This window comes from Nelumbo nucifera, chromosome 2, assembly GCF_055504915.1.
Source record: "Nelumbo nucifera cultivar China Antique chromosome 2, China Antique-T2T, whole genome shotgun sequence".
Classification (NCBI taxonomy): domain Eukaryota; kingdom Viridiplantae; phylum Streptophyta; class Magnoliopsida; order Proteales; family Nelumbonaceae; genus Nelumbo; species Nelumbo nucifera.
In genome coordinates, this window is record NC_142650.1 from 91,117,350 (window position 1) to 91,141,546 (window position 24,197).

General features: G+C 36.9%; 1 protein-coding gene across 2 annotated transcripts in view; it reads right to left on the reverse strand.

Annotated features, from left to right (window-relative positions):
* The window catches only part of LOC104590050 (binding protein), a 30,335-nt gene extending 12,539 nt beyond the window's left edge, over positions 1-17,796 (reverse strand). Inside the window, exons 1-8 of one of the 2 annotated variants that reach the window (XR_016082867.1) lie at positions 17,563-17,796; positions 17,132-17,445; positions 16,892-17,049; positions 15,614-16,799; positions 14,909-15,100; positions 4,665-5,330; positions 4,302-4,478; positions 4,140-4,207 (exon numbers count right to left, since the gene is read on the reverse strand). Coding sequence is in view for 1 of the 2 variants with exons in the window: in XM_010248563.3 (XP_010246865.1) it covers positions 4,140-4,207; positions 4,302-4,478; positions 4,665-5,330; positions 14,909-15,100; positions 15,614-16,799; positions 16,892-17,049; positions 17,132-17,445; positions 17,563-17,695 (2,894 nt within the window). In the remaining variant the exon portion in view is untranslated. The remainder of the gene's footprint in view (positions 1-4,139; positions 4,208-4,301; positions 4,479-4,664; positions 5,331-14,908; positions 15,101-15,613; positions 16,800-16,891; positions 17,050-17,131; positions 17,446-17,562) is intronic. The other variant, XM_010248563.3, reaches the window with a different exon arrangement.
* Positions 17,797-24,197: the final 6,401 nt, after the last annotated feature.

The window sequence follows — 24,197 nt, forward strand, 5'->3', positions numbered from 1 at the left end:
TCCCTTCACTGGACGCTGATCTGGAATTGTGGCTCGTCTATGGTTTCCATTCTTGGCTGGCTGCTGAAGATGGAGCCATTCCGAGTGGTTCCGAGGATGCCCATGCGGTTGGAGACCGCCCCATACTGAAGGTTCCGCAGCTGAGCTACATCTTTCGTTCGAAGGCGCGAGCTAGATTCATGGTTCTAACCAGGTTGGGGGTGTTGCATCTCCACATCCACCCTCAAGGGTTCTGCTAACCCTGCGGTGAACATGTCTACCTGCTGGTCCAGTCGTACCGAAGCTACTCTGGCAAGGAGGGTCTGGAATTGGCGTTGGTATTCAACCACCGTTCCCGTCTGTTTGAGGTTGATCAGTTCACCCAACGGGTTGCTCGTCAATGGGGAACCAAACCTGAGGAGGCAGTAGGATTTGAATTGGGTCCAACTGAGCCCGGGTTCCTCCTGCTCCAATTTATAAAACCAGAGTTGCGCCTCCTCCGTCATGTGGAATGCGGCCAAGCTTACCTTGTTGCTGTCCCCTGTCCATTGGTTGCGGAAGAACTGCTCGAGCCTATTGTACTTGGAAACGACCGCGGCTACCGAGGCGACGACCTGCTGTTCGTCGGACGACTCCGTCAAGTCTGATCAGCGGCTGTTTGTGGTTACAGCCCCTTCTAGATTCCTCTCCTTGTTAGAGAAATACGATTCTAGCAAGCGTCGCAGCTCCCGGACATCGTCTTTGACCTCACGAACCTCCACACTGGTTTCCATGAGCCTATGCTCCAATTCGTGGACCCTGGATGATAGCTGCTCTAGATCTCCCATGACGGTAGGCTCTGATACCAAATTGTTATGGGCCCGCGAATAGGATCTCGTCACGGGTCGGTCCACGGGGAAAAGCTCCTGTTTTCCCTTGTTCCTCCCCTTCCTAGCTGAACCTATCTTGGCGTCCTAGAGGGTGATTTGTCCAAGAGATCACTGAACTCTCCTTTTACTCTCTTTCTTGACTGGAAATTTGATATCTTTATTCAATAATTTCAGCTCCTTAAATAGGAGATTACAAGAGATAAGAGTCCTTGTAGGAAGACTCCTTGATAACTAAACTGCTTCAGATAAGATAGATAAGACTCCTAGATAAGACTAACTAAACTGCTTACAGATAAGATAGATAAGACTCCTAGATAAGACTCCCTACTCAAGAAGGATAAAAACTCCCTAAGATAAATCAGACTCTATACTAATCCTTATTGGAACAGATAAGATAAGAGTAAGAAAGCAGATAAGATAAAGATAAGGTAAGATGAACTGTGGCTAGCTAGATAATCTGATGAGGGTCCCACGTTACTGTTGCTGCCGGCGGCGGTACTTCTTCCCCACGAATGCGTCCATAACAGGAGCTCTCTCAGAGCTATACAGGTTGCATTGATGAAGGTGAAAGGTAGGTCGAGATAGTTGCTAATCCTTCCTCTCTCCAAGTGTCATTCAATCATGTTTGGTTGGGGATGAAATGGATGCTGGTGGCGTGTGTAGCAAGTTGTTGTCAGCAGGGGTTGAGATGGCTTCCAAGGTCCAACTGGTGGAGAATTCAGTTGAAGCTGGATCCAACAAGAAGGATGGAGAAAGGAATCTGAAGAGTATTAAAATTGTTCTAGTAAGGAATTCCAGCATGTAGATGAGCAGGTAAGCTTTGGAGAATGGTTAACAGATTAGAGAGAAAGAGTCACAGAGGAATCACAGGGTGTAGCAAGAAGTGAAATCATTATAAGAGGAGTTGGGGAGGAGTTGGGTCATATTAGGAAAGACAGTCAGATCGCTCTTTGGATTGTTCCTATGGCAAAATATCATCATCAACTGTTGACAAATTTTTAGTGAATGAGAAGGAAAAGAAAATTAATTTAGTGAAAAAAATTCAAATTTTCTAAAAATAGTTGGTTGATTCAGGTATCCAATTGGATTATGGGGAGCTGGTCATCGTAAGAGTTTTAAGAGGGTATACAATAGGAAGAGGTTTAAAGGTAGCAGACATATCCCTAAGTTGCTTTGGAGAGTGAAACAATATAGAAGACATTTCCAAGATGCTTTCAGGTAGAAACTCTTTTGAAGCCTCTGATTTGCTGAATACTGGAGAGGCTCCAAGAGTTGAAAATCAGAGGAAAAGGCTTGATGAAAAGGGGATGGCATTTTTATCATTTGAAAGTAGCCTAAGCTTGCCTTGGGTCTCTGGCACTCATACAAGTTATGAAGGATCAGAAGGGGATGAGGGTACAAATGTGATTGTGTTGAACAGAATCAAGGGAAGAGGAAAGGAGCACTGGAGCAGTATGAGTCTAATAGTGGTTTGACAGAAAACTCAGGGTAAGAACAACTAAGAGTCTGGATTTGTTCTTCCTGCAGGGTGACGATCTTGCCAGAAGTTTTTTTGGAATTAGATGGTAGAGAGTGAAATAAAAATCCTGATACCATAATTACCATTTTGGTTAAATCCATTTTGCAGCCTGGAGTTGATTCATCTGGTAATTTTGATGGTTGAGGAGGGTGAGAGCAGACTCTATGGAGAAGTTTCAGATTGGTCTAAGCTTCGTTCGGCTGTGATGGTTATTTGGTCTTTATCTATCAAAAAAAATGGTTACTTGGTCTTTGTGAGTTCATGTTAGGGGGCAGACAAATTTCCCATGATTTTTTATTAGATCTATGGTTTTAGGTTGTGTTTGGTTTGAAAGAAAATGTAGGAAAAGGAAGGGAAAGGGAGGAAAACCTGTACAAGGTTTGTATGAGTTTCCTTACCTTTCCCTTACTTTCCCTACCTTTTCTTTCAAACCAAATACAGCCTTAGGGTTGATGTTTTTTCTTGATTTTACTTCTGTCAATAGAAAATATAGAGGATTGATTTGTCATGTTTTGGGTGTTTGTTTATATTAGTTGAACTTTTATGTTGGGACTGCAGTTCTTGTAGTGTTCTGAAGCTTTTATAGTTGGGTGCAGTCATAGCTGTCAAGGTGATGTCTAGGCAACAAGGCATCCATTGAGAGTCCCCTAACCTCACCAAGTGCCTTCTCGAAACCTAGGGAACCACCCCCCAGGATCTAGGTCTTTTATTTTAAAATCCATTGAATAGGAAACAGGGCACTATCTATGCCTTGGCTCCTTGGCACCTTGGCAACTAAGCGTGTGGTAAAACATCATGAAGGATGTTGGGGCCAAAATCCCTGAATACATCTTGTATATTTCTTCTGTTTTTTATGAAAATCTCTCTTTTACTTTTTTTTGAAAAGGAAAAATATTTTCCAGATAACCTCTTGATTTAGGCATAGTTCATTTTTAGGGAAGTCATTTACCTAAGTAAATGCACTTATCCAGGTAAATGTTTCCTAGGAAACACTTACCCGGGTAAGTGCACTTACTAGTGTTCTTTTGTTTCCCAGATAAAGTTAAACAATGACCGTTTTATCTACAAAGGTGCCATTATTGAAGGGGAAACGTTGCTCCATCACATGTTAGCAATTCTCAACCGCAGACAAGAAAGTTAATTACCCAAGTGGGCGCAGGGTAATACTTACCCAGGTAACTGAGCTGCTCGGGAATCATAGTTTTCTATGAGACCCACTAATATCAAAACACGAATGCAGGTCAGTTGGTCAACTCTCGCACTGACTAACTTACCCATCCCCATTTACCAAAACACAAACGAGGCCTTAGTGCTAAATATTATCCACCTGATCCTTTAAAAGCAAAATTTTTGAAGTTCAAAGGCCAGTTCAGCACTACTGAAACAATCTAAAACACCTAGACCTAGGCCCTGTTCGGGCACGTCTTTCCGCGTGGTCTGTCAACAAGCTCGACAGACCGCGATTCGGTCTTTTCCCGTTTGGTCCACAGTAGATTTATCCACCAAAAGCCAACACACTGAAAAGACGCGAGAAGCCCAAAATGGGCGATTTTCAAGAAACTCTAAACGGAGCTTTTGCGTTTTTTTTTTCTATTCGTCTTCGTGCGAAAAGACACATCTTAACCAAACAGGCTTCAGGCTGCTCAGATCTTAATGCAAAAGCTCAATGCGTCTTTTGACTGTCAGAGCTACCAGAAGATCTTCCCAAAAAGACTTGCCAAATGGCCCCCTAGTCATTGCCTAACCACTTTAGCTAATGAATTAGATCTTACCAGAAATCTGAATCTATAATCATGAACCGGCAAAGTGAAAGCATCCCAGCAGCCTGCAGCTCCGGATACTAGAAGTGACAGAAAGATCATATCAGTTATGCGAGTATAAATTTTCTAGGAGATTAACCATGCACTCTACAGTATTTCTATGAAGAGAATTACCTTCTGCATCAAACTAAAATTTCTACAGAGCTTAGACAGGAAGGGTGCACATTCACCAATTAAGCTCTTTTCAGTGGAACTCCCTGAGACTATTTCTTTTTCTGCTTTCTCAGAGAGAGCATCAAGTATTGTATCTTCCGAGGCAGCAAGACCCAATTCAGCATTTATACCACTGTCCTGCATTCCATGTACAAATAGGAAAACACTGTTAAAGTAAATGGAATATCAATTTAAAAAAAAAATAAAATGAATATTGTGATGCACAGCGGAATTTCTTGCCAAAGACAAAAATAAATTGTCTTACTGGAAGCAATCAGTTCCATCAATGAAGTAATCAAGTAATATCCAAAATCCTGTTCTGACCTTTATAGGTGCATCTGCGAGTTTTTCGCAGCTATCCTGAGAATTTTGAGACTCAGCATCTGATTTTTCTTTCTTTGATTTCTGTTTCTGAATCTTTCGAACACAGGATTCAATGTAGACCAATTGATTAAGTGCCACATGACTTACAACAAACAAAAATCTACTAAGCTTAGCAACTTGCACTGTGGTAAGGTTGACAGAGGTACCACTTTTAATACCAATTGGCATTTCAACTCCTTCACTACCATCAAATACAGAACTTAGAGATATTTTCACCATATCAGCAGCTAAGGTTTCAGGTGTTGGGTGAATGGCGTAAATGACACTTATGGCTTTATCTGCAGCTGCATACCATATGTTTTCCGGTAGCCAAAAACCAGTTATTAAACTTTGTAGTAAACCAAAGACCCGGTTTCCAGCACCTGAAATCAACTTATGTTTGTCTTCTTCAGACAATCTTTGAAGAGCAATACATGCTGTTCTTGCAAGAAGAGGTTCCTGCTTTGCCCAACGGCCAAACCCAATGTCGATTATATCCTGCAAGTGGGAACTAAGAATTGCACTAGATGATTTTGCTGCCATGCAGAGAACTGACAAAGCTCCACGACTTTGCTCTGCTGTGACACCACTAACATTAAAGCTAAAGAAATCCCACAAGGCTGATATCTGCAAACAGAATGATACATAAAGAAGGAAATTGAACTCAGCAAGGCAGAACAAGAACAAGATTTGAAGATTCTAGAGAATGTGGACATTTACTAAAATATGTATGTTGAAGTCATTTTTTTATTCAAATAATCTGTAATAAGTGGGCTAGCTAGTCTACTAGCCAAATCATTAAAATTATAAAAAGGTATCCTGTATGGGAGTTCCCCCTCTTAAGTGGGGAGTTCTCTCTCTTTAAGTGGGAGGGACAGGTGTCCTTCACCTAGGAGGAGGGGGTAGTTACATAACCACCCCACTCCCTATTTAAGCTCCTTAAGGGGAAGCTAGAAACACATACACAGAGAGACTCTTCGGAGAAAATTTTCACAAGAGATTCTTAAGAAAAACAAAGATAAGGAGAGAAGAAAAGAGAAGTGCTCAAGGGAAGGCAACGAAGGAAAAATCTCATTAATACAAGTAGAGAAAAGGAAAGTCCTCTCTGTGAATACTTCCCATTTATGTCCTCTGCCATGTATTCTTCTTTCTCTCCCTTTTGTTATTACTTTTGAGAAAGGAAAAAGAGGGAAAAAACCATGTACAACCAGGTGTCTTTACTTGGCTGATTATGGTCCCTCTTTCAAGACAAAGTTAGGGATTAAACCATCTACAGTCTAATTCTCGAAGACTGATTATGGTTCCCTTCAAATGAAAATGAAGAGTAAGGGGGAATGAACCATCTACAACCAGGTGCCTCTACTTGGTTGATTATGGTCCCTCTTTCAAGACAAAGTTAGGGAGTAAACCATCTACAGTCTAAATCTCAAAGGCTGATTATGGTTCCCTTCAAATGAAAATGAAGAGCGGAGGGATGAATATCGTCTACAATCAAATATTCAATTTGATTGACTAAAGTTCCCTTTTTGTATGCAAAATTCCAAGGAGTAAGGCTGTCTACAATCAGAATTTCACCTGATTGACTACAACTTATTATGAAGAAAGGAGTGAGAAGGAAATTTTCTTTGTATTAAAGAAAAGAGAAATGTATTGCTGTATAGTTTCTCAATTGTATTTTTTTTTCTTTCGTCTCATTCTTGTACACCTGATGTAAAAGAAAAGCAAATGAAAAGTTCTTTTTTAAGTATCCTATTGTTCTTTTCTTTTGTTCTATGTGTTCATTTCTCCAAGTCAGAATCAAAAGGTGTTCTCTACTTTCTTGTGGGGATGTAATTATTTGCAGTATAATCACTGCATCAGCATATTTGCTGTTTTTTTAGCCAATTTTGCAGTAATTAGACTGCAAATCTTGACTTTAAATAAACAGCAGATACGCTGTTTCAGCAAACATGTTGATGCAGTAATTACACTGCAAATCTTGACTTTAAATAAACAACAGATTTGCAATAATTAAGGGGAATAATCTGTATGATTCCCTGAATGGGCCTTACCCAAAATAATAAAAACTCAATCACTTGATTGAATGGAATTATGTTGCATGAGAATTTATTAAAATTTTCACACCAACAATGTATAAGTTCGGATTTGTCTTGGCTAATGGCTACATTATGAGCAACTGCAAATTAAGAAGTTCTCAAGGACTTCATTTCGTATTTAGGATTCCTACTAAAATCACTATTTTTTGGTAATGTTGTTCATTCATTCATCCTACTAAAATATCTTCTTAAAAAGCAATTAAAATTATAAAATCATTATTTTTTGTCTGAGAACTAAGAATTTAGGACCCTAACATGGACTTATTTGGGCTTGCCTCGAGGGACGTGGCACAAAGGCAACTTGTAGAATTAGGAATGTAATATGTTTTACATCACATTAGCTACTTGAAGTAATGCAATTGAAGAAAAAAAGAGATTGTGGGATTTACACGCTTGAAAATGTTTTATATGTTTAATTTTATTGTTAAATTTTCATTTGAATATGCTTTGCATGTTATGTTTATGTATTTTAATTTTAGATAATAGGTTTTTTAAAACCATTAATTTTAAAAATTAAGTTGATATTTCTTATTAATATTGTGTTTAATATTTTTTTTGCATTTTTTGAATTTTCTGACACTTTTTTTATTTTTTAACAATTTTTTGTATTTTTGCGCCTTGCTTCAAAATGGTGTGCGCCTCACCTTCTGCCTCTCACCTCGGGTGCAAATTCGCCCTTGTGCCTTGCGCTTTTAAAACACTGGGAAGAAGCTTGTATAGATGAAACACATCAAATTGATGAAGTTGTTGACATTAATAAGGTTGTGGACAAAGGTGAATATGAGGATGTTGAAGAAAATGAAATTTCTAAAGTGTTCTTTATAAGTTTTTAAGCTCTGGGGAATTCTTGGGGGTATCCTTCAAAGGACTAGAAGAGGATGCGAAAGCCCTACTAGTTGCCATTGAAAGCAGGTTTTTAGTGGAAAAAGGAAAAAAGAACAAAAGGCAATCAAAAGAACTACTGAGAGTAGCCCAGGGCTTAAGTGACACCGTCAGGAGTGTGAGACGAGACAACGAAAACTCAAAAAGTTAACAAATAGAGAGGATCAAAGTTTCATCATGGAATGTTAGAGCTCTTTGCTCTAGTAGAAGAAGATTGGTAATCAGTGGTTTCTTAAAAAACAAAAGGCCTAGTTCCCTATTACTTCAGGAGACTAAATTGCAAAAACTAACATTCAAAGTGGTGAGAAGCATTTGGGGGTTTTGACTCTTGCGATTGGCTTGAAATACCAGCGGTGAACAGTGCTGGTGGAATGGCCCTTTTATGGAACAATAATGCCTTTAAACTCTTAGACAAGAAGATTGGAGTGTTTTCCATCTGAGATAGGTTTTAGTGGGAAGCAAATAACCCACAATTAATGGTAATAGAGGTGTATGTGCTAGTGGATTCAAGTCTAAAAGATGTCTTTTGGGAAGAACTAAACTCGGTTAGAAGAGATTGGGGAGGACCTTGGGTGATTGGGGGGATTTCAATGTCATTGTCAACCCGGAAAACAAGAAAGTTTGTACAAGGATTAATAGAGGTATAAGATATTTATGGAATTTATTCAAAGATGGGATTTAATTAATCCACCACTCTCCGGAAAAAATACACCTAGACCAATAATCAGGACTTGTAAGGTTAGATAGGTTCTTGATTTCTATGGAATGAGAAGAAACTTTCCCCAACTCAAAGCAAGAAGCTCTTCCTAGAGTTGTTTCAAACCATATTCAACTTATGTTAGACATAGGTGGCTTAAGGAAAAATCCCTCCCCCTTTATACTTGAACAATGTTGGCTGGACTCAGAGGAACTGGTGTCAAACATTCAGCAGTGATGGGATGAAGCCTCCTTTGAAGGCACAGCCAGTCATGTTTTTTTCAAAAAACTTCAATGGCTAAAATCTAAATTAAAGCTTTAGCAGAAGGAAAGGTCAAAAAAGGATGATGAAAAAGGGAAGAGTGCTTGAGATTAATTGATGATCTAGATGCAGCAAAGGAAGAAGGTCCTCTGGATGAAGATAACAGAAGGAAAAGGACATGGGCAAAAAAAAGACTGATTTCTTAACCTATCAAAATGAAATTAAATGGAGACAAAGGGAAAGGGCAATATGGCTGAAAGCAGGAGATAGTAATACAAACTTCTTTCATAAAATAGCTAACACTAGAAGAAGAGTTAATTCCATAAATCAGCTGGAGTTGGGTGAAGCCTTTGAAAGCTTCTTTAAAAACCTTTTCAGTGATTCTTGTAAGCGTAGACCAAAGCTGAATGGTCTACAGTTTGGGCCTCTCTCAGAACAGCAGGCTATGGAGTCAGAAGAACCCTTCTCTGAAGAGGTAAAGAGTACCATTGGCAGTTTGGAAGGGGAAAAGGCCCCTGGGCCAGATGGGTTTACTATCCTTTTCTATAAGAAAATTTGGGATCTAATTAAAACAGATCTGTTAAAGGTTTTAGGGGAACTTCATGAATCGGCTGCTCTAGAGAGAAGTTTGAATGCGACTTTCTTATCTCTAATGCCTAAGAAAAGTGGAGCTAAAGAGCTGAAGGACTTCAGGCCAATAAGTTTGATTGGTAGTGTGTACAAAATCTTAGCCAAAATCCTGGCAAATAGGCTAAGAGGACTGGACTCTTTGATTTCTATCTACCAAGGTGCTTTTGTACATAACAAACAAGTCCATGATGGAGTTCTTATAGTCAATGAGTTAATTGACTCAAGAAAAAGAAGTGGAAGAATAGGCTGGTTTGTGAATTAAACTTAGAAAAGGCCTACGATCATGTAAATTGGGCTTTTTTAGTCTATATGTTGGAAAGAATGCCTTTTGGCTCAAAGCGGAGAAACTGGATAAAAGTTTGCATTTCCACACCAAGGTTCTCAATCTTACTGAATGGGTCAGCAAAAGGAGACCCACTATCACCTTTGCTTTTTCTAATTGTGATGGAAGGTCTCAGTAAATTGGTCTACAGGGCCTCAGATCTGAATCTCTTGGAGGGTTTTGATGTCCTAACAGAACAAAAATCCCCATTCTGCAATATGCAGATGACACCCTCCTATTCTGCAATGTTTCAGAGGACCAAATCCTAAACCTAAAATATCTGCTATTTTGGTTTGAGATTGTATCAGGGTTGTAGGTGAATTTAGCAAAAAGTGAAGTATTGGCTGTGGGAGAAGTGCCTAACAACCATAGCTTGGTTGATCACTTGGGCTGCAAAGTGGGTAGACTGCCTTCAATTTATTTGGGTCTGCCCCTTGGCACCAAATGTGCATCTCTAAAGCAATATGGAACCCAATCCTAAAAAGGATGGACCAAAAATCGGTATCCTAGAAGGCAAGATATCTCTCTAAAGGTGGCAAGGTCACACTAATCAGCTAGCTAGCCTTCAAACTTATTGTATGAGCCTCTTTCCTATTCCCTTAGAGGTAGCAAAGGAAATGGAAAAAAAAAAAGATGAGAAATTTAGCAAAAAGTGAAGTATTGGCTGTGGGAGAAGTGCCTAACAACCATAGCTTGGTTGAGATTAAGGATGAGAAATTTTCTTTGGAAAGGCTGGAAAGACTCCCACAAAGTACCATTTGGTGAGATGGGAGCAAATCTGCAAGCCCCTATCACAAGGCGGACTGGGATTAAGACATTAAAAGTTATTCAACCTTGCCTAAACTCTGGAGGAAGGTTATTGAGGAGAAATATGGCTCAAGGAATAATGAGTGGGATGCTGTTATACCCTCCTGAACTTATGGTTGTGGGGTGTGGAAAGGAATTTGCAAGGCATACAGGCAGTTCAGCAGGTGTATCAGTTTTAAAGTGGGAGATGGAAGAGAAACCAAATTCTGGTTAGACCACTGGACCGGTGACAGCACTCTAAAAGAGATGCTTGTATAATGTGGCTTCAAATAAGGAAGCCTTAGTGGCTGATACACTCTTGATCCAGGAAGGTAGGCTATGCTGAGGTCCTCCCTTCAGGAGGAGTTTTCATGATTGTGGACACAGCAGTGCATGTAGGCAAAGCGCTTGGTCTGTTAGTTATGGGTGGTGAATCTTTTACAAGGAGAATGTTCCAAGAATTGGAGGAAAACTATAGGTTACCAACTAAGGAAGCTCCTGCCCATTAAAAAATAAAAAATAAAATTATAAAAATATTGAAAGGGATGCTCCATGGAGGGTAGTGGCTAGTAAGTAGAGCTGTCAATTGGACTGGATTTGGTCCAACCCGATCCAGTCCAATGTGAGTCCACTTACAAATGGATTGGACCCAATCCAGTCCAAATCCAATACAAACAAAATCCAATCCAAGCCATTAAAATGTAAATGAACTGGATTGTATCCAATCCAAACCAAATGAAATATCAAAAATTATATAAAAAAACAGAACATAGAACAAATTACAAAAATATATTAGAATGAAGAAAATCTGAAAATTACAAAAATATACCCTTTTGGCATTGAAAAAGCACTTTTGTAAAAAAAGTACTTCTGTAAAAGTGCTTTCGATGAAGTGCTTTTGTAAAAGTACTTTTGTAGAAGTGCTTTTATAAAAGTACTTTCGCAAAAGTGCTTTTGTAAAAGTTGTTTCTTAAAAGTGCTTTCATAAAAGTACTTATATAAGTGTTTTTGTAAAAGTGCTTTCATAAAAGTATTTTTGTAAAAGTGCTTTCGTAAAAGTACTCTCATAAAAGCAATTTTATGCCAGCTTCAATTTTGATCGGTTTCAAATTGGACAAGGATTTGACCTCATGATCAGATTATTAGAAATTTGACTTAGGTCCAATTCAGACCAATAAGAATATGGACCAATTTATTTTGGATTGGCCCAATCCAGTAATTATAATGGATTGTCCAAATCCGATTTGATGAGGTTTGGATCAGATTGGATCCAATCCAAAACTGGTCGATTGACACCACTACTTTAAGTATGGGGTAGTGGTTTTGGGGTGAGGCACAAGGGAGATGAAATCAGCTTATGGGGTTAGTGCATGGAAAGGAATTATGAGCTTTCAATTAGCTTTTTCGAATTTTGTTTTTCTACATGCTAGATGATGGTTTTTCCAAAAAAAGGTGGGTGATGTTTCATCAATAAAATTTTGGGAGGATGATTTGGTGGGAATTGATAATTGTGTGATCTTTGCCTGGGGAGGTACAGCTTAGTAGGAAGAACATGTCTATTGCGGAGAGTTTTGATTAGAAGACCTTTGCCCTATTAGGAAGTGGAGGAATGTGTGAGTTTGTTGTCAAAGTTGCGGCTAATTTAAGTTCAAATTGGAAGAAGGGACTTAAGATGTTCGTAGGAAGCTAAAAATGGCTCTCTTTATTCAATCATTTTCTAATGCTATTGCAAGAAATCAAATGGAGAAATTAGAGGGGAGTTCAGTGCGCAGGAAGATGTTATTTCTGTGGGCAGGAAGATGTTATTTTGAAGAAAGAGAAAAGAAGAGATTAAATAGTACTGCAGAGCTCTGAGACAAGGGTTTTATCTTACCAAAAGTTGAAGGTGTCTCCAAAGATCTTGGAAAAGGGTTTTGGTCTTTAGAAGAGTTTTGAGACAAGAAGTTAATTTGTTGTCCTTTTTCCTATGTCATATTGCTCTTTTCTTGGTTGTGAGGAGTTTTTATCTTTTGGTGGTACCTCGTTACCATTATGGATCATTGGATGTGCTCGTTTTCTTTCATTAATAAAATTTTGCTTTTTTTATTTATTACCAAATAAATGTTGGGAAAGGGTGTGAAGATGATGAAAATCTTGATACTGACCAAGAGCATGTTGAAGAGGTGGCCATTGACCAAGTGAGGGAGGTGGGGGAGGAGGTTGATTTAAAAGAAAGTTGTTGAAACAGAGGTTCAAGTGAGCAAATTATTAGGGCTGCAATTTGTGGGAGGGGAGGAATTTGCAAGGAAAACATTCTTGGAATTGGAAAAAAAATGTCTGTCTTCTTTGTAATTGTTTTAAGTTTTGGGCATTGCTAGAGTCCTTGTGGGGTAGGTCGTGTGGATTTGAGGTGAGAAGAGAGGGGGAGGCTTAATTTTTTGTTTAACTCTTGGTGGGGGCTCAAAATTATCTTTTCAAGAGCTGTTTGGGGTGTTGAGCTTTTCTTTTTCTCTTTGGGTGATAACTTATCACCTTTGTCTGTATTTCCTTGTCCTTGCTTTAATTGAATTTTCTTCTTTATTTATTTGCAAAAAAAAAAGTCTGTAAAATGTATTGACCCAACTCTTCTTTGGAATTGCTCAAAGAGATCTTTACCCCTATTTTATCTGGATATTTCCAAATAGGTGTCATTTCCATATCATAATTGTTTGGTGTCCATGTTGTCTCCTTGCTAAAGAAACATCACCCGAGAGAAGAACATCAAGCCACTCAAAAACACAATCAACTTATGCAAACTCCTACAACAAGAACCCCAAACCAGGTAGACACAACTCAAGCCAATGATTGCATCAAAGAACCAAATAATAACAGAACAAACATTGCTAAGGAAACAAGCATCCCCAGAAAACCCCACTAACCTAACAAATAATACAACTCACCTCCCCTTTTTAAAACCAAAACAAAGAAAAAACCCACAAACTCCTCCCATACATCAAGATAGGTCCTTCCCATCAAAGTCCTCTTCCTATCCTTCTCCCTCAACCCATGTCTCCCCCCTTCCCCTAGAATGGTCTCCTTACACCTTTACTCCTTTTGTGTTTTCTTAAATTCTTCAAAAGCTCTTCTAGCAAAAGCCTCTCCAGCTTCTGCCCCACAAAAATAAGCTCAAAGCCTTGCCAACCTCCACATCCCTATCCATAATTTTCTTTATGTCCAGGCTTCCTCTCTTTCCTCCCTCCAACTCTATAGTTAGATCATTAGCTTTCCTTAGAAGTTCACAGTCACCATCTTTTTCTTTTTTTTTTTTCTTTTTCCTCTGGGACTCCCTTCCTCCCAACCTCCCCTTCAGAAAAAAGTGTTGCAATATCATTTTGTCTATCAATTCTTACCCCTCCAAGGACCTTCCAATTCATGGCACTTATATTCTCCCTTCTTTTAAACACTCTCTTATATTTACTACTAGGGCCAGCCCCAACAAGCTCCCCTTTCAAACACAAGAAAACCTTAGTGATATGCAGAAATTGTGATTTGTTTAATCCTCTGAATTTCTTCATAGCCACTGAGCCATCCCCAGAGACAATGGAATCAAGCAACTTCCTCCTACACAAATCAACTCCAATCTTTCAAACTATCACTTCTACTAAAATGTTTTTGGAACTCCTCTGCAATAACACACTATCCCTCTCCACATCATCACAACCAGACTCTTGATTACAAACCAAGGCGAGGCCTCCCTTTCTTGCAACAATGCTCCTTCTTGTATCTAGACCATGAAGGGTTAGAAGGTAAAGGTATAGACCAAGTTTAAAGTGTTTTTTCTCCTTCTTTATTCAGATTTCAGAATCTCTTTTCTAGTATTGGTTGTCCTCCAAGTTCCCCCATTCAATTGCTTGGTTCTATCTCACTAGGATGGTGATTAGTACCAGGCCCACCTCCCCACACACACACACAAATTGAGATACCATGAAGTTCAAATTTAATTGATGCTCCCTCTATAAGCATGAGCACTCAAGAATTAGGGGGCCTCAAATGGCAATAGAGAAGAGATCCTTTCGTACTCAATGTAATGGGTGGCAAGCCAGCTGGAGTGATCTTTTCCCCTTCTTCAAGACCTCGAACTTTCTTTTCCAATGTTATTTGAGTAAATCCTTATCGAGAATGATTCCCATATTGTGATTAGATGGATGTTTTACCCCACTATGAATCCTTAGATTCAACCCCTCATTCTTCTAGAATCCAAGTGCTACCATTGGTTGTTGATGGGCTTGTTAGGAAAGGTATGAGGAGATTTCGTTTATGTCGGGCCCCATATTTATTTGTATAAGGGTCGTCTTTATATGTTTTGGATATTTCCATTTCCTATGTTTCAAATCTTTATGTAAGATTCTCAGTTTTGTACCCCTTTTAGTTAAATAGCTTATGGAACATGAGCAAAGTTACCATTTGGTGAAAAATAAATAAATTTTGTGTCAACCAAATTTATATGGACCAAACATAGAAATTTTTTTACAAAGAAAGAAATTATCCAAAAACTGAAAAGAGAGGAACATACCATGCTAGTGGAAATATCACCTTTGGACACCAAGGACGCAATTATAAGCTCCAAAGCTGCAAGATCTCCAATATTGGAATCGATGGCAAGACTTAACAGATTTTTAGCAGTTTCCATGGGACTTTTTCGTATATATATTGTAATGAATGCATTCTCTACAGCTTCATAAATGGATTTGTCTTGAGAAAATACCTGAAGAAAGAATACATACAAAGGGTGCATGTCAACAAACCAATTTATGTCAAAAACAACCTGAGAAACAGTTTTACATGGACATGGACATGGACATGGACACGGGAGTCAAAACTATGACATGTGTCCTGCAGTCTCACTTGACAAGATGGAAAAATATGGACTTAGAGAAGTCCAGAATCAGAATTTATTATTTAAAAATTTCTGTATTTTGTGAGTTTCCATTGTCATATATTTGAAGACTTCTCAAAAAAACCAGAAGTATATCTTTCAATACCTAGAAACATTCAATAAGAAAAGTCGGTGTTCATTATGTATATTAGATGTTCCTTTATGTCTAATAACAAGAAAGAAGAATAGGTGTACCCTCAAGAATCTACTTGTCAGAATCTGACATTTGACATGGATACTTCATCCATTCAGGAGAGCCCATTTAACATTGTTAACAAATTAGAAATATGCTCAAAAAAATTTAGTAATATAGCATGGAACAACCAAACTCAGGTGCATTACCAGAGGTAACATCTTACGAAGACAGGCTTCTGAGCCATCGATTTGGAATTGTCTGCACCTCATTAACAAGAGAATCGCGTTTTCAACATCTGTTGCAGAAGATGATGCCATAAGTTGAACAAGAGTTGGCATGGTAGCTGATATACATTTTGAGAACCTCAGACCTGACTCAAGCGATGCAACCAAGGCCCTGGTTTGCTCCAGATTCCCAACATCTGGTATTGAACTATCCGCTTGCACCATATCATCTTTAACAGGAGGCAAGCTATCTGTGATACTATCTTGCTGTTTGGGAACCTCTGCCTCAGTGGTTTCATGCTCAATCTCACCATTTGCTTCACAGGTACCACCATCAGATGGTATATCATCCATCGTAGTCTCTGCAGTGGCAGCTGGCTCAAGTTCTCGTAACTTCTCTTTGTACTTTTCTAAAGTTGCTTCAAAAGAGGTAATACGGAGTTGGGGTCCAAATGGATTGTGCTGCAACATCATGATCAGTAAATTAAGTGCTGATTTCCTTACAATTGCACTCTTATCCTCCAATCGTCCAGCAGCAATCATTGCAACCTCATTCCACAAACCAATTGAAACAGCATGCTCTTCACATAGCTCAGCCCACACCTGAAGTACACGACTCCTGGTATAGGCCGAAACATCTCGGCATCGTTCAAGCAGGATATCTAACATGGCTTGTTTGGTACGCAGGCGGAGGGACTTGGAGCTCATATCTCCTTCAATATCTTTAAATGCTTTTGAGACCAATTTCCCAAATACCCCAACCAGAGAATTCCTTATCTTGTAAGATTCCCCACCAAAATGTGGAACCAAGATTCCTATATTCATTGACATCAACTTTGGAAGCCGGTCAGCAAGCTCCACGAGGAACCGCCCAATGTTCTCAGCCCCAACAGTATCCCTGACATAGTCTTTTGGGTTTGTCCGTCCAACCTCTCTGATGAGGGAGATTGCCAAGCTACCATCTGCATACTTTTTCTCCGCCCCCGCAACAGTATCAGCCATGTGGCTTACAACGAAATCATATTTGTGGATCAAGTGAAGGATTGAAGCACATGACTGTGCTGTATAATGATATTTGGTTGCACAGGTACCAATTATACGACTTAGCGCCTCTTTCGTGTCCAAGTCCTTCAGCAAGGCTGCATTCTCAGACAGGGAGAATGCATTTCTAGAAAACCCCATAATAGTAATATTAAATCAAGATGAAGACAGAGGAAAAAATCCAAAGCAGTTGGATATAAGATAAACCATTTAACTTACTTCACGATGAAAGACAAGTAATTCTCATCTGGGTCGGTCGATCCAAAAAGCAAGGAGAGGTTGATCTCTAGTGAATTAGCAACTAAATTAAGAACCCGACCTCTCTGTGATTCCCAATTCCACGAGTTCGTAGAATGTTTCTTCCGATTATTGATAGCCTAAACCCATAAATCAAAACTAAGAAAAACAGTGCCGGAAAATCAAAATCATATAATGAAAAAAAAAAACGCAAGAATCTACCTTTGAATTATTGCTCGCATTTTGATTGGACTCCTCGATTTGGACGATACTGAGTAGGAAGAACGAGTAGATTTTAAAAGCGTTACGATGTGAGGCAATGCGATCAAGGATGGGTGCCTCATCTTGGGGGGCTCGTGAGAGGGAATCAACATTGGGGAGCAGAACACTGAGATTAGACCGAAGGCTCTCGACAAGATTGAACTTACATGCTGGGGTGAGAAGAGAGAATTCTCTTACGACGGAATACACCCGATCGAACACCTCTTGCTCTTCCACGCAGAACAGCTCCTTGTCGGATAGATCGAATGAGACCCCTTTGTCAAACAAATTAGAGAAAAAAAAGACAAAAATAATTTAGAATTGGAATGGTAAAAGTTGAAACAAAATGGGTTATTAGGGTTTTCTATGGAGAATGAGGAGGAATAACTGACCTTTAACGAACTCTTCGAGTTCGGAAGGACGGAAGGAGCCAATGTCGACGGGGGCTTGAACCGAAAGGCGGTCCTCATCGTGCTCTGTTTCGAGGTCACGGAGATTTGGCGGGAAAATGAAGGAAGGAGCCATGAAGAGAGAGGAAAGGGTAGAGGTAGAGGAGTGTGCAAGGGAGCGGCACCTTCAGCTCTTTCTTTTCATTCAAATAAGGATGAAACCCAGATGAGCGGGAAGGAAGCCTTTTGGTATTTGTGACGTGATGGGATCTGCTCCTCATAGATGGGCGCCTCACAGGAAACATCCACCGTGCACTAGGAGCATCTCCCGTGAATTATAATTGATAAGTACGGGAGATATTTTCAATGCATGATAGGATGTGCGTGTGAGGCGCCATGTGTGAGGAGCAGATCCGGTTTCATTTGTGACACGCGTTGGTTTGAGAACTGGTAAGGTTTAACTTGCGCCGGTGGAGCACTATTACATGTCTGCTTATGCACGGATGCACCTGTGATTGGTTTGGTTGGTCGGTCCATGTTTTGGAAAATCGAGCGGACGGCGAACGTTGAATTGATCACTGAGCCGAACCGGTCCAATCGCACATAGGTGCCAGACTGCCAAGACTAAGGGAGACCGGTTTTGTTCCTCACACGCACATCCTACCATGCATTGGGAACACCTTCCGTACTTGTAAGTTATTTTTCACGGGAGATGTTCCCAATGCATGGTGGATGTACATGTAAGGCGCCCAAGTGTGAGGAGCTAGACCAAGGAGTGATCATGCCCAGGCTAATCCGGATCTCCTGCCAATAAAAATCCCTTTCGTTTATCAAAGAAAAAATCCCTTCCAACATGTTCCAATTGAGAGAGATCAAATCTGTGCCCCACATGCACATCTCACCGTGCATTGGGAATATCTCCCCTGACAACATCGGGAGATGTTCCCAATGAATGGTGAGATGTGAATGTGGGAGTTTTGGGAAGCAGATGTAAATTCATTCCAATTTGAGGGTATCATTAGACCTGTTCATGGGTCAGGCCATACCAGGCTTTGTCTTCATATATTAATAGAATACAATCAGGCTCGAGCCCAGCCCTCATATAAAGCTTGAAGCCCAACGAGAAAACTGGAAAAAAAATATATACTTTTTTTTATTTTTTACTATATAAAAAAATATTTTATTCATATTAAAATACCTCAAAACCCAAAAATAATAAAAGATTTTACTATGGCTTGAAAATCTAAAAGAGGAACAAAGAAAACAACACATTATATGTATATTTTTATTATACAAAATACATTTTTTTGCTATAAAATATAATATCAAGTTGGGCTTGGGCTCAGGCCGGGCTTTTTCAAAAAAAGCCCAAGCCCAACTCCAATAAAAGTTAGGCCTGGTATTTTAGGCCCAAGCTCAGGCCCACGGCCCTAAATTCATGTCCAAGCCCAACTTATAACAGGTCGGGCTGAGCTGGCCCGTTAGGTTACCCGGTCCATGAACAGGTCTAGTGATCATTTTCAACCCCGACCCATGAATTATGGACTTGGTCATAGGTTTTTCTCTTCAGGCCCAGCCTGTATAATCCCTTCCAACACATTCCAAATAGAGATGATCATTTTCAATCTAGCCCAGAAAATTCCAATTTGGTCATAGGCTTTTTTGTTCAGCCCAAACCAGCTCATATATATTTAATTACTAGCAGGGACCCATGCGATGCATAGAAAAATTTGAAAAAGATTGAATAATTTTATTTATTATTAATTAATTGATAAATTAATAATCAAAATTTGTTGTTAATTAACTAAAAGCATTCAACGTTATTGTTAATATTTAAAATTTTAATAATTGTATTTTCATTTAATGTTGATATGTAGGAAATAATTATTGTTAATTTAATATGAACAAATATTTTTTATAAATTTAATTTTATTAATCATTTGTACTAATTTTAATAATTGTTAATATTTTCATTATTTTAAATGAATTTTTGATTGAACTTAAATAAATAGAAATAATTACAAAAGCTAACATTTTTATTAATTTCACTAATAATTAATAATTATATAGGAATGGGAACAAGGCAGGGCACCCCATCTTTGTCCCCACCCCATAGTCAAGACACTCTACCCCATCCCCACCTCGTCCTCATTGTCGGGCAAGTTCAAGGCAAGACACACTCCTCACCAATGGTGGGGAATCCTCAAATTTTCTCCGCTTCGTCCCCAGTGTCGAACAGGTTCAAGGTAAGGCACCCACTCCCCGTCAACCCAATATTCAATTTGACAACAAAAATGATCAAAACGATATACTAAGTATCAACCACATGGTATTGAAAGTATACTAAATTTTCTTTAATTTTCAAAAATGTTATTTTATGAAAATTTTGGAAAATTTATTCAAATTTATTTTTAAATTGTTATTAAATAATTTATTTTCTTTTTAAATGGTTTACTTATAGAACTACACTAATATATCTTATATTTTTCTAATATAAACCAATCAATAATTTCCTTTTTCCAGTATTGTACTAGGTACAAATTATAGTTTTCCCTTTCCCATACTCATTTAGCTTTAATAATTTACAATGAAAATTACATAATATTTAGTTTTCCAAAACCTATCAAATATAATAAATTTTCCAAAGTATTCCAATAATTTTCAATAATTATTTTATACATTTTAAATAAACTTTAAAAAATTTATATCTTTTATAAATTAATTAACATTTTAATTTTCCAACATTATAATATTTTATTCCCCATCTACATTTGATTATTAACTATAATAATAGCAACAACTAAAATTTTATACTTTTTGATAATTGTTAAACATAATTCTTAATTTTATATAAATTAGTTAAAGAGTTTTCATTTTTTTATAAAATGTTGTTAATTAACATTAATATAACAATATATACCCAAAATACTTTAAAAAAGTCATGATGAATTAATTAATAATAATATTTATTAATTTTTGGTAATTTACTAATTGTATTTATTAACTATTGGTAATAACACTATTTAATACTCGTTGAATTTGAGTTTGATTAAATATTAACTGTATTTAACTATTTATTAATTAACTAGTGGGGACATGTGCGATGCACAGACTTTGTTAAGAAAAGGCTAAACAATATAAATACATAAGAGTATACAATTGTTTTATATTTTAATTTTTTAAATAATTAATAATTATTTATATTTTGTATAATACTTTTAATTTTTTTGCAATACAAAAAATAATAATAATTAATTTCAGCTAGGATGATTTATCAAATTGATGAAACCAATGAAATCGACCAACCCGACCTAACTTCACTTGAATTATGTTGATTTTTACTAATGATCAGTTGGTTTCAGGTAGACTTGTACATGGGTAGGCCCAAGCCAGGCTTTTCCTCTTTATAAACAGAAAATGGCCAAGCCTGAGCCCAAGCCTGGCCCAACCATAGAGCTTAGATCTTGAGCCCGAAGTCCAATCTAGATAAATATTTTATGTTATATTAATTATACATTATTAATAATTATAGTTTATAATATTCTATCTATATACCTTTTCCACTACTAATTTTATTATTATATAATATATTATGTATTATTAATGTATATTATATATTTTTTACTATATATAATATTATTGGGTCGAGCTTGGGATGAACTTTTTTGGGAAAGCTCAAGCCTGGCACAAAAATAGTCAAGCCCAATGTTCAAAGCCCGAGCCTGAGGCTATGGGCTTAAAACATTACCCAAGCCCGGTTTTGAATGGGCCAAGCTAGGCCAATCCGCGGGACTACCCAACCCATGAACATCTAGTTTCAGGTGACCAACTATATCCCCAGTCCAACCAAGTTGGTTTAGTTCGCCAAACAACCTTCAACCAAACTGAAATGACCCACAAACACTCCTAATTTTAACTAAATTAATAGTCTAGTCTCTAATAAATAGCAATAGTTTAATTTCCAATAATTATCGAGAATTTATAGCAAAAATACACAATTATTGAAAATAAATTGATAACGAAAATACAACAAATAACTAATAAATATACAATGAATATAATAATTACTATACATATATTAAATTACTCAATAAATAGTGTAATATCCAATAATAGTTTAATCTTTAACAAATATTAATCAATATTATAACAAAAATACAATTAATCAAATAAGTACAAAAAATAAATTTAAAAGTTAAATAGTATTTTTTAACTCCAATGATTATTGAAAATTTTCTGTTAAATAACAAAACAAAAATAGATTTAGACATAATTGTCAAAAATATATTTATCATAAATACAATAAATAATTACTGAAAATACACTCAATATTAATTTTATCATATACAAATATATAAAAAATATAGAAAAATATTTTAAAATTATTATTAATGAATATTAATTTTTTAAAGTTATTACATAATTTCCTTGTTTAAACTATCTTTTAATTAATATTCAAAATATGATTTAGTTATTAAATTTTTATATTGAGCATATTTAAAAATTAGTTATTTACAATATTGTTTAGTTATTCAAATAATGTCATTATTTATATTTTAAAATATTAATTATTTATTGAATTTAATAATTTTTACTATTATTATATAATTTCATTATTTTAAGTATTTAAAATTTAGTTATGTCAAGTATTTCGCTATTTAAATATTTAAAAATTTTAAATAATATTTTTTCACGTTTAACTAATTTTTTCATTTACATTTTGAAAATATTATTTATCTATTAAATTGAATAATCCATAAAAATATTATTCTTGTGTTTATAATAAATATTAAAATATTTTAGTTACATAAATCTTTTAATAATATGTAAAAGATTTAATTTTTTTATTTAATTTTCATTTATTTTATGTTATATAATTATTTATCTATTTTTAATATTTTTTATTTAAAATATTTAGTTGTTGATATATTTAAATAATATTTTTTATTTTTTATTATGTGAATAACATTTAAAATGTTCTGTCATTTAAATTTTAAAATATTATTTATTTATTAAATTGAATAACCATAAACATACTATTTTTGTATTGATAATAAATATTTTAAAGTTTTTACATAATTTCATTATAATATTTAAATAATTCTTAAATTTTTTATTTCAAAGTTCTTTTAGACGTATATAAATCAAAAGTGGGAGAAGATATATAAGAATTAAAGATAATTTAAGAGAGAGACTCTCTACCTAATTAGAGATTATTTTAGAGATAAAAATTATAAATAAGTTAGGGAAAGGTGGGGGAAAGTGTTGCCACTTTGCTAGATATTATAAAACCAAATTTATCTTTTTTTCCTTGATAACTAACTCCCTTGCCACGTGGCTTACTGAGTGGGCTGTGTAGAGAAGAAGAGGAAAGAGATAGAGTGGATGAGAGAACTAGAAAGGGGTAAGGGAAAAATGAGAGAGGTTTAAGGAGAGAAGAGAGAAGAGGGAATGGGTGTTGGCGTGGAACCAAAAAGCTTTATAATATAGTATAGATATGATTATATGAATATTTTAAACGAGAGATAGTGGATATAGATTGGTGTTAGAGATTTTATGAATTGATTGGGGAGTGGGGCAATAGGATAAATCCTAATGGCTTATAGGAGACACCTTAGGAAAGAAATTCTATGAATATTTTTTTGGTAATTGGGTTGAGAATGGTGACATGGCTTAATGGGAGTGGTGAAAAGGGAGAGGAGAGAGAGTCAAGGAAAATGCAAGGTGGGGGTAATAGAGTAAGGAGAGGCATGTTGACATGGATCATCTTACTATATATTTATTTATATATATATATATATATTATGTTCATTGTTATATTTTATATACAAATATTATAATTTGACACTTATAACATATATTTTATACAATGTTTTATATTATATAATACATAAAAGAAATTTTCTATGCATATTATGTGTCATATGATATAAAATATTATGTATATGTAATATCTTATACATAAAACACATAAGCCTTGAATCATGCCTGGCCCACCCTGGTCTAGTGTAAGCCTACGCACTGCTTATGTTTTAGGCCTAGGCACTGGTTATAACCATTATTATTGTGCAAAACCCCACCCAGCCTAATCCATGATAACCCCTAGTTCAAACATGATATTAGGGGTGGCAATTTTTCCAATCCCCGATGGGGGACCCAACTTCCCTGACCCGATGGGGTTAGGGATGGGGATTGAAGAAGGGTGATTTGGTCCTCCAATGATATCACGACACATGGCACTATAGGATTGTTCTCTAGCATATCGGCACCACGCAAGCAAAGCTTGGACACTTGGCATCTGCCTCAATTTCCTCGGCCCCACCTCGTCAGAACGACCTATGGACAACTCGATAGATGTCAGGTCGGTGTAATAGGCAGCCTGCCTCCGTTGACCTAGCTAGAATTCACTTAGCAATTTTCCCAATGTGATAGGCGAATTCCTTCTCAGGTAGGTAACTATCTTCAATTCCTCTGGGATCACGATGACCTATCGACGGGTTTGATATCGATCTCGCCCGCCTTAGACAAGACTAGATAAGCATTACCAACTTACGCAAAGTCAATCTCCAGGCGTGGAACCACCTCCAAATTAGACGGGCCAGAGATTTCGGATGTGTTTCGTGGAGCTCATAGCAGTT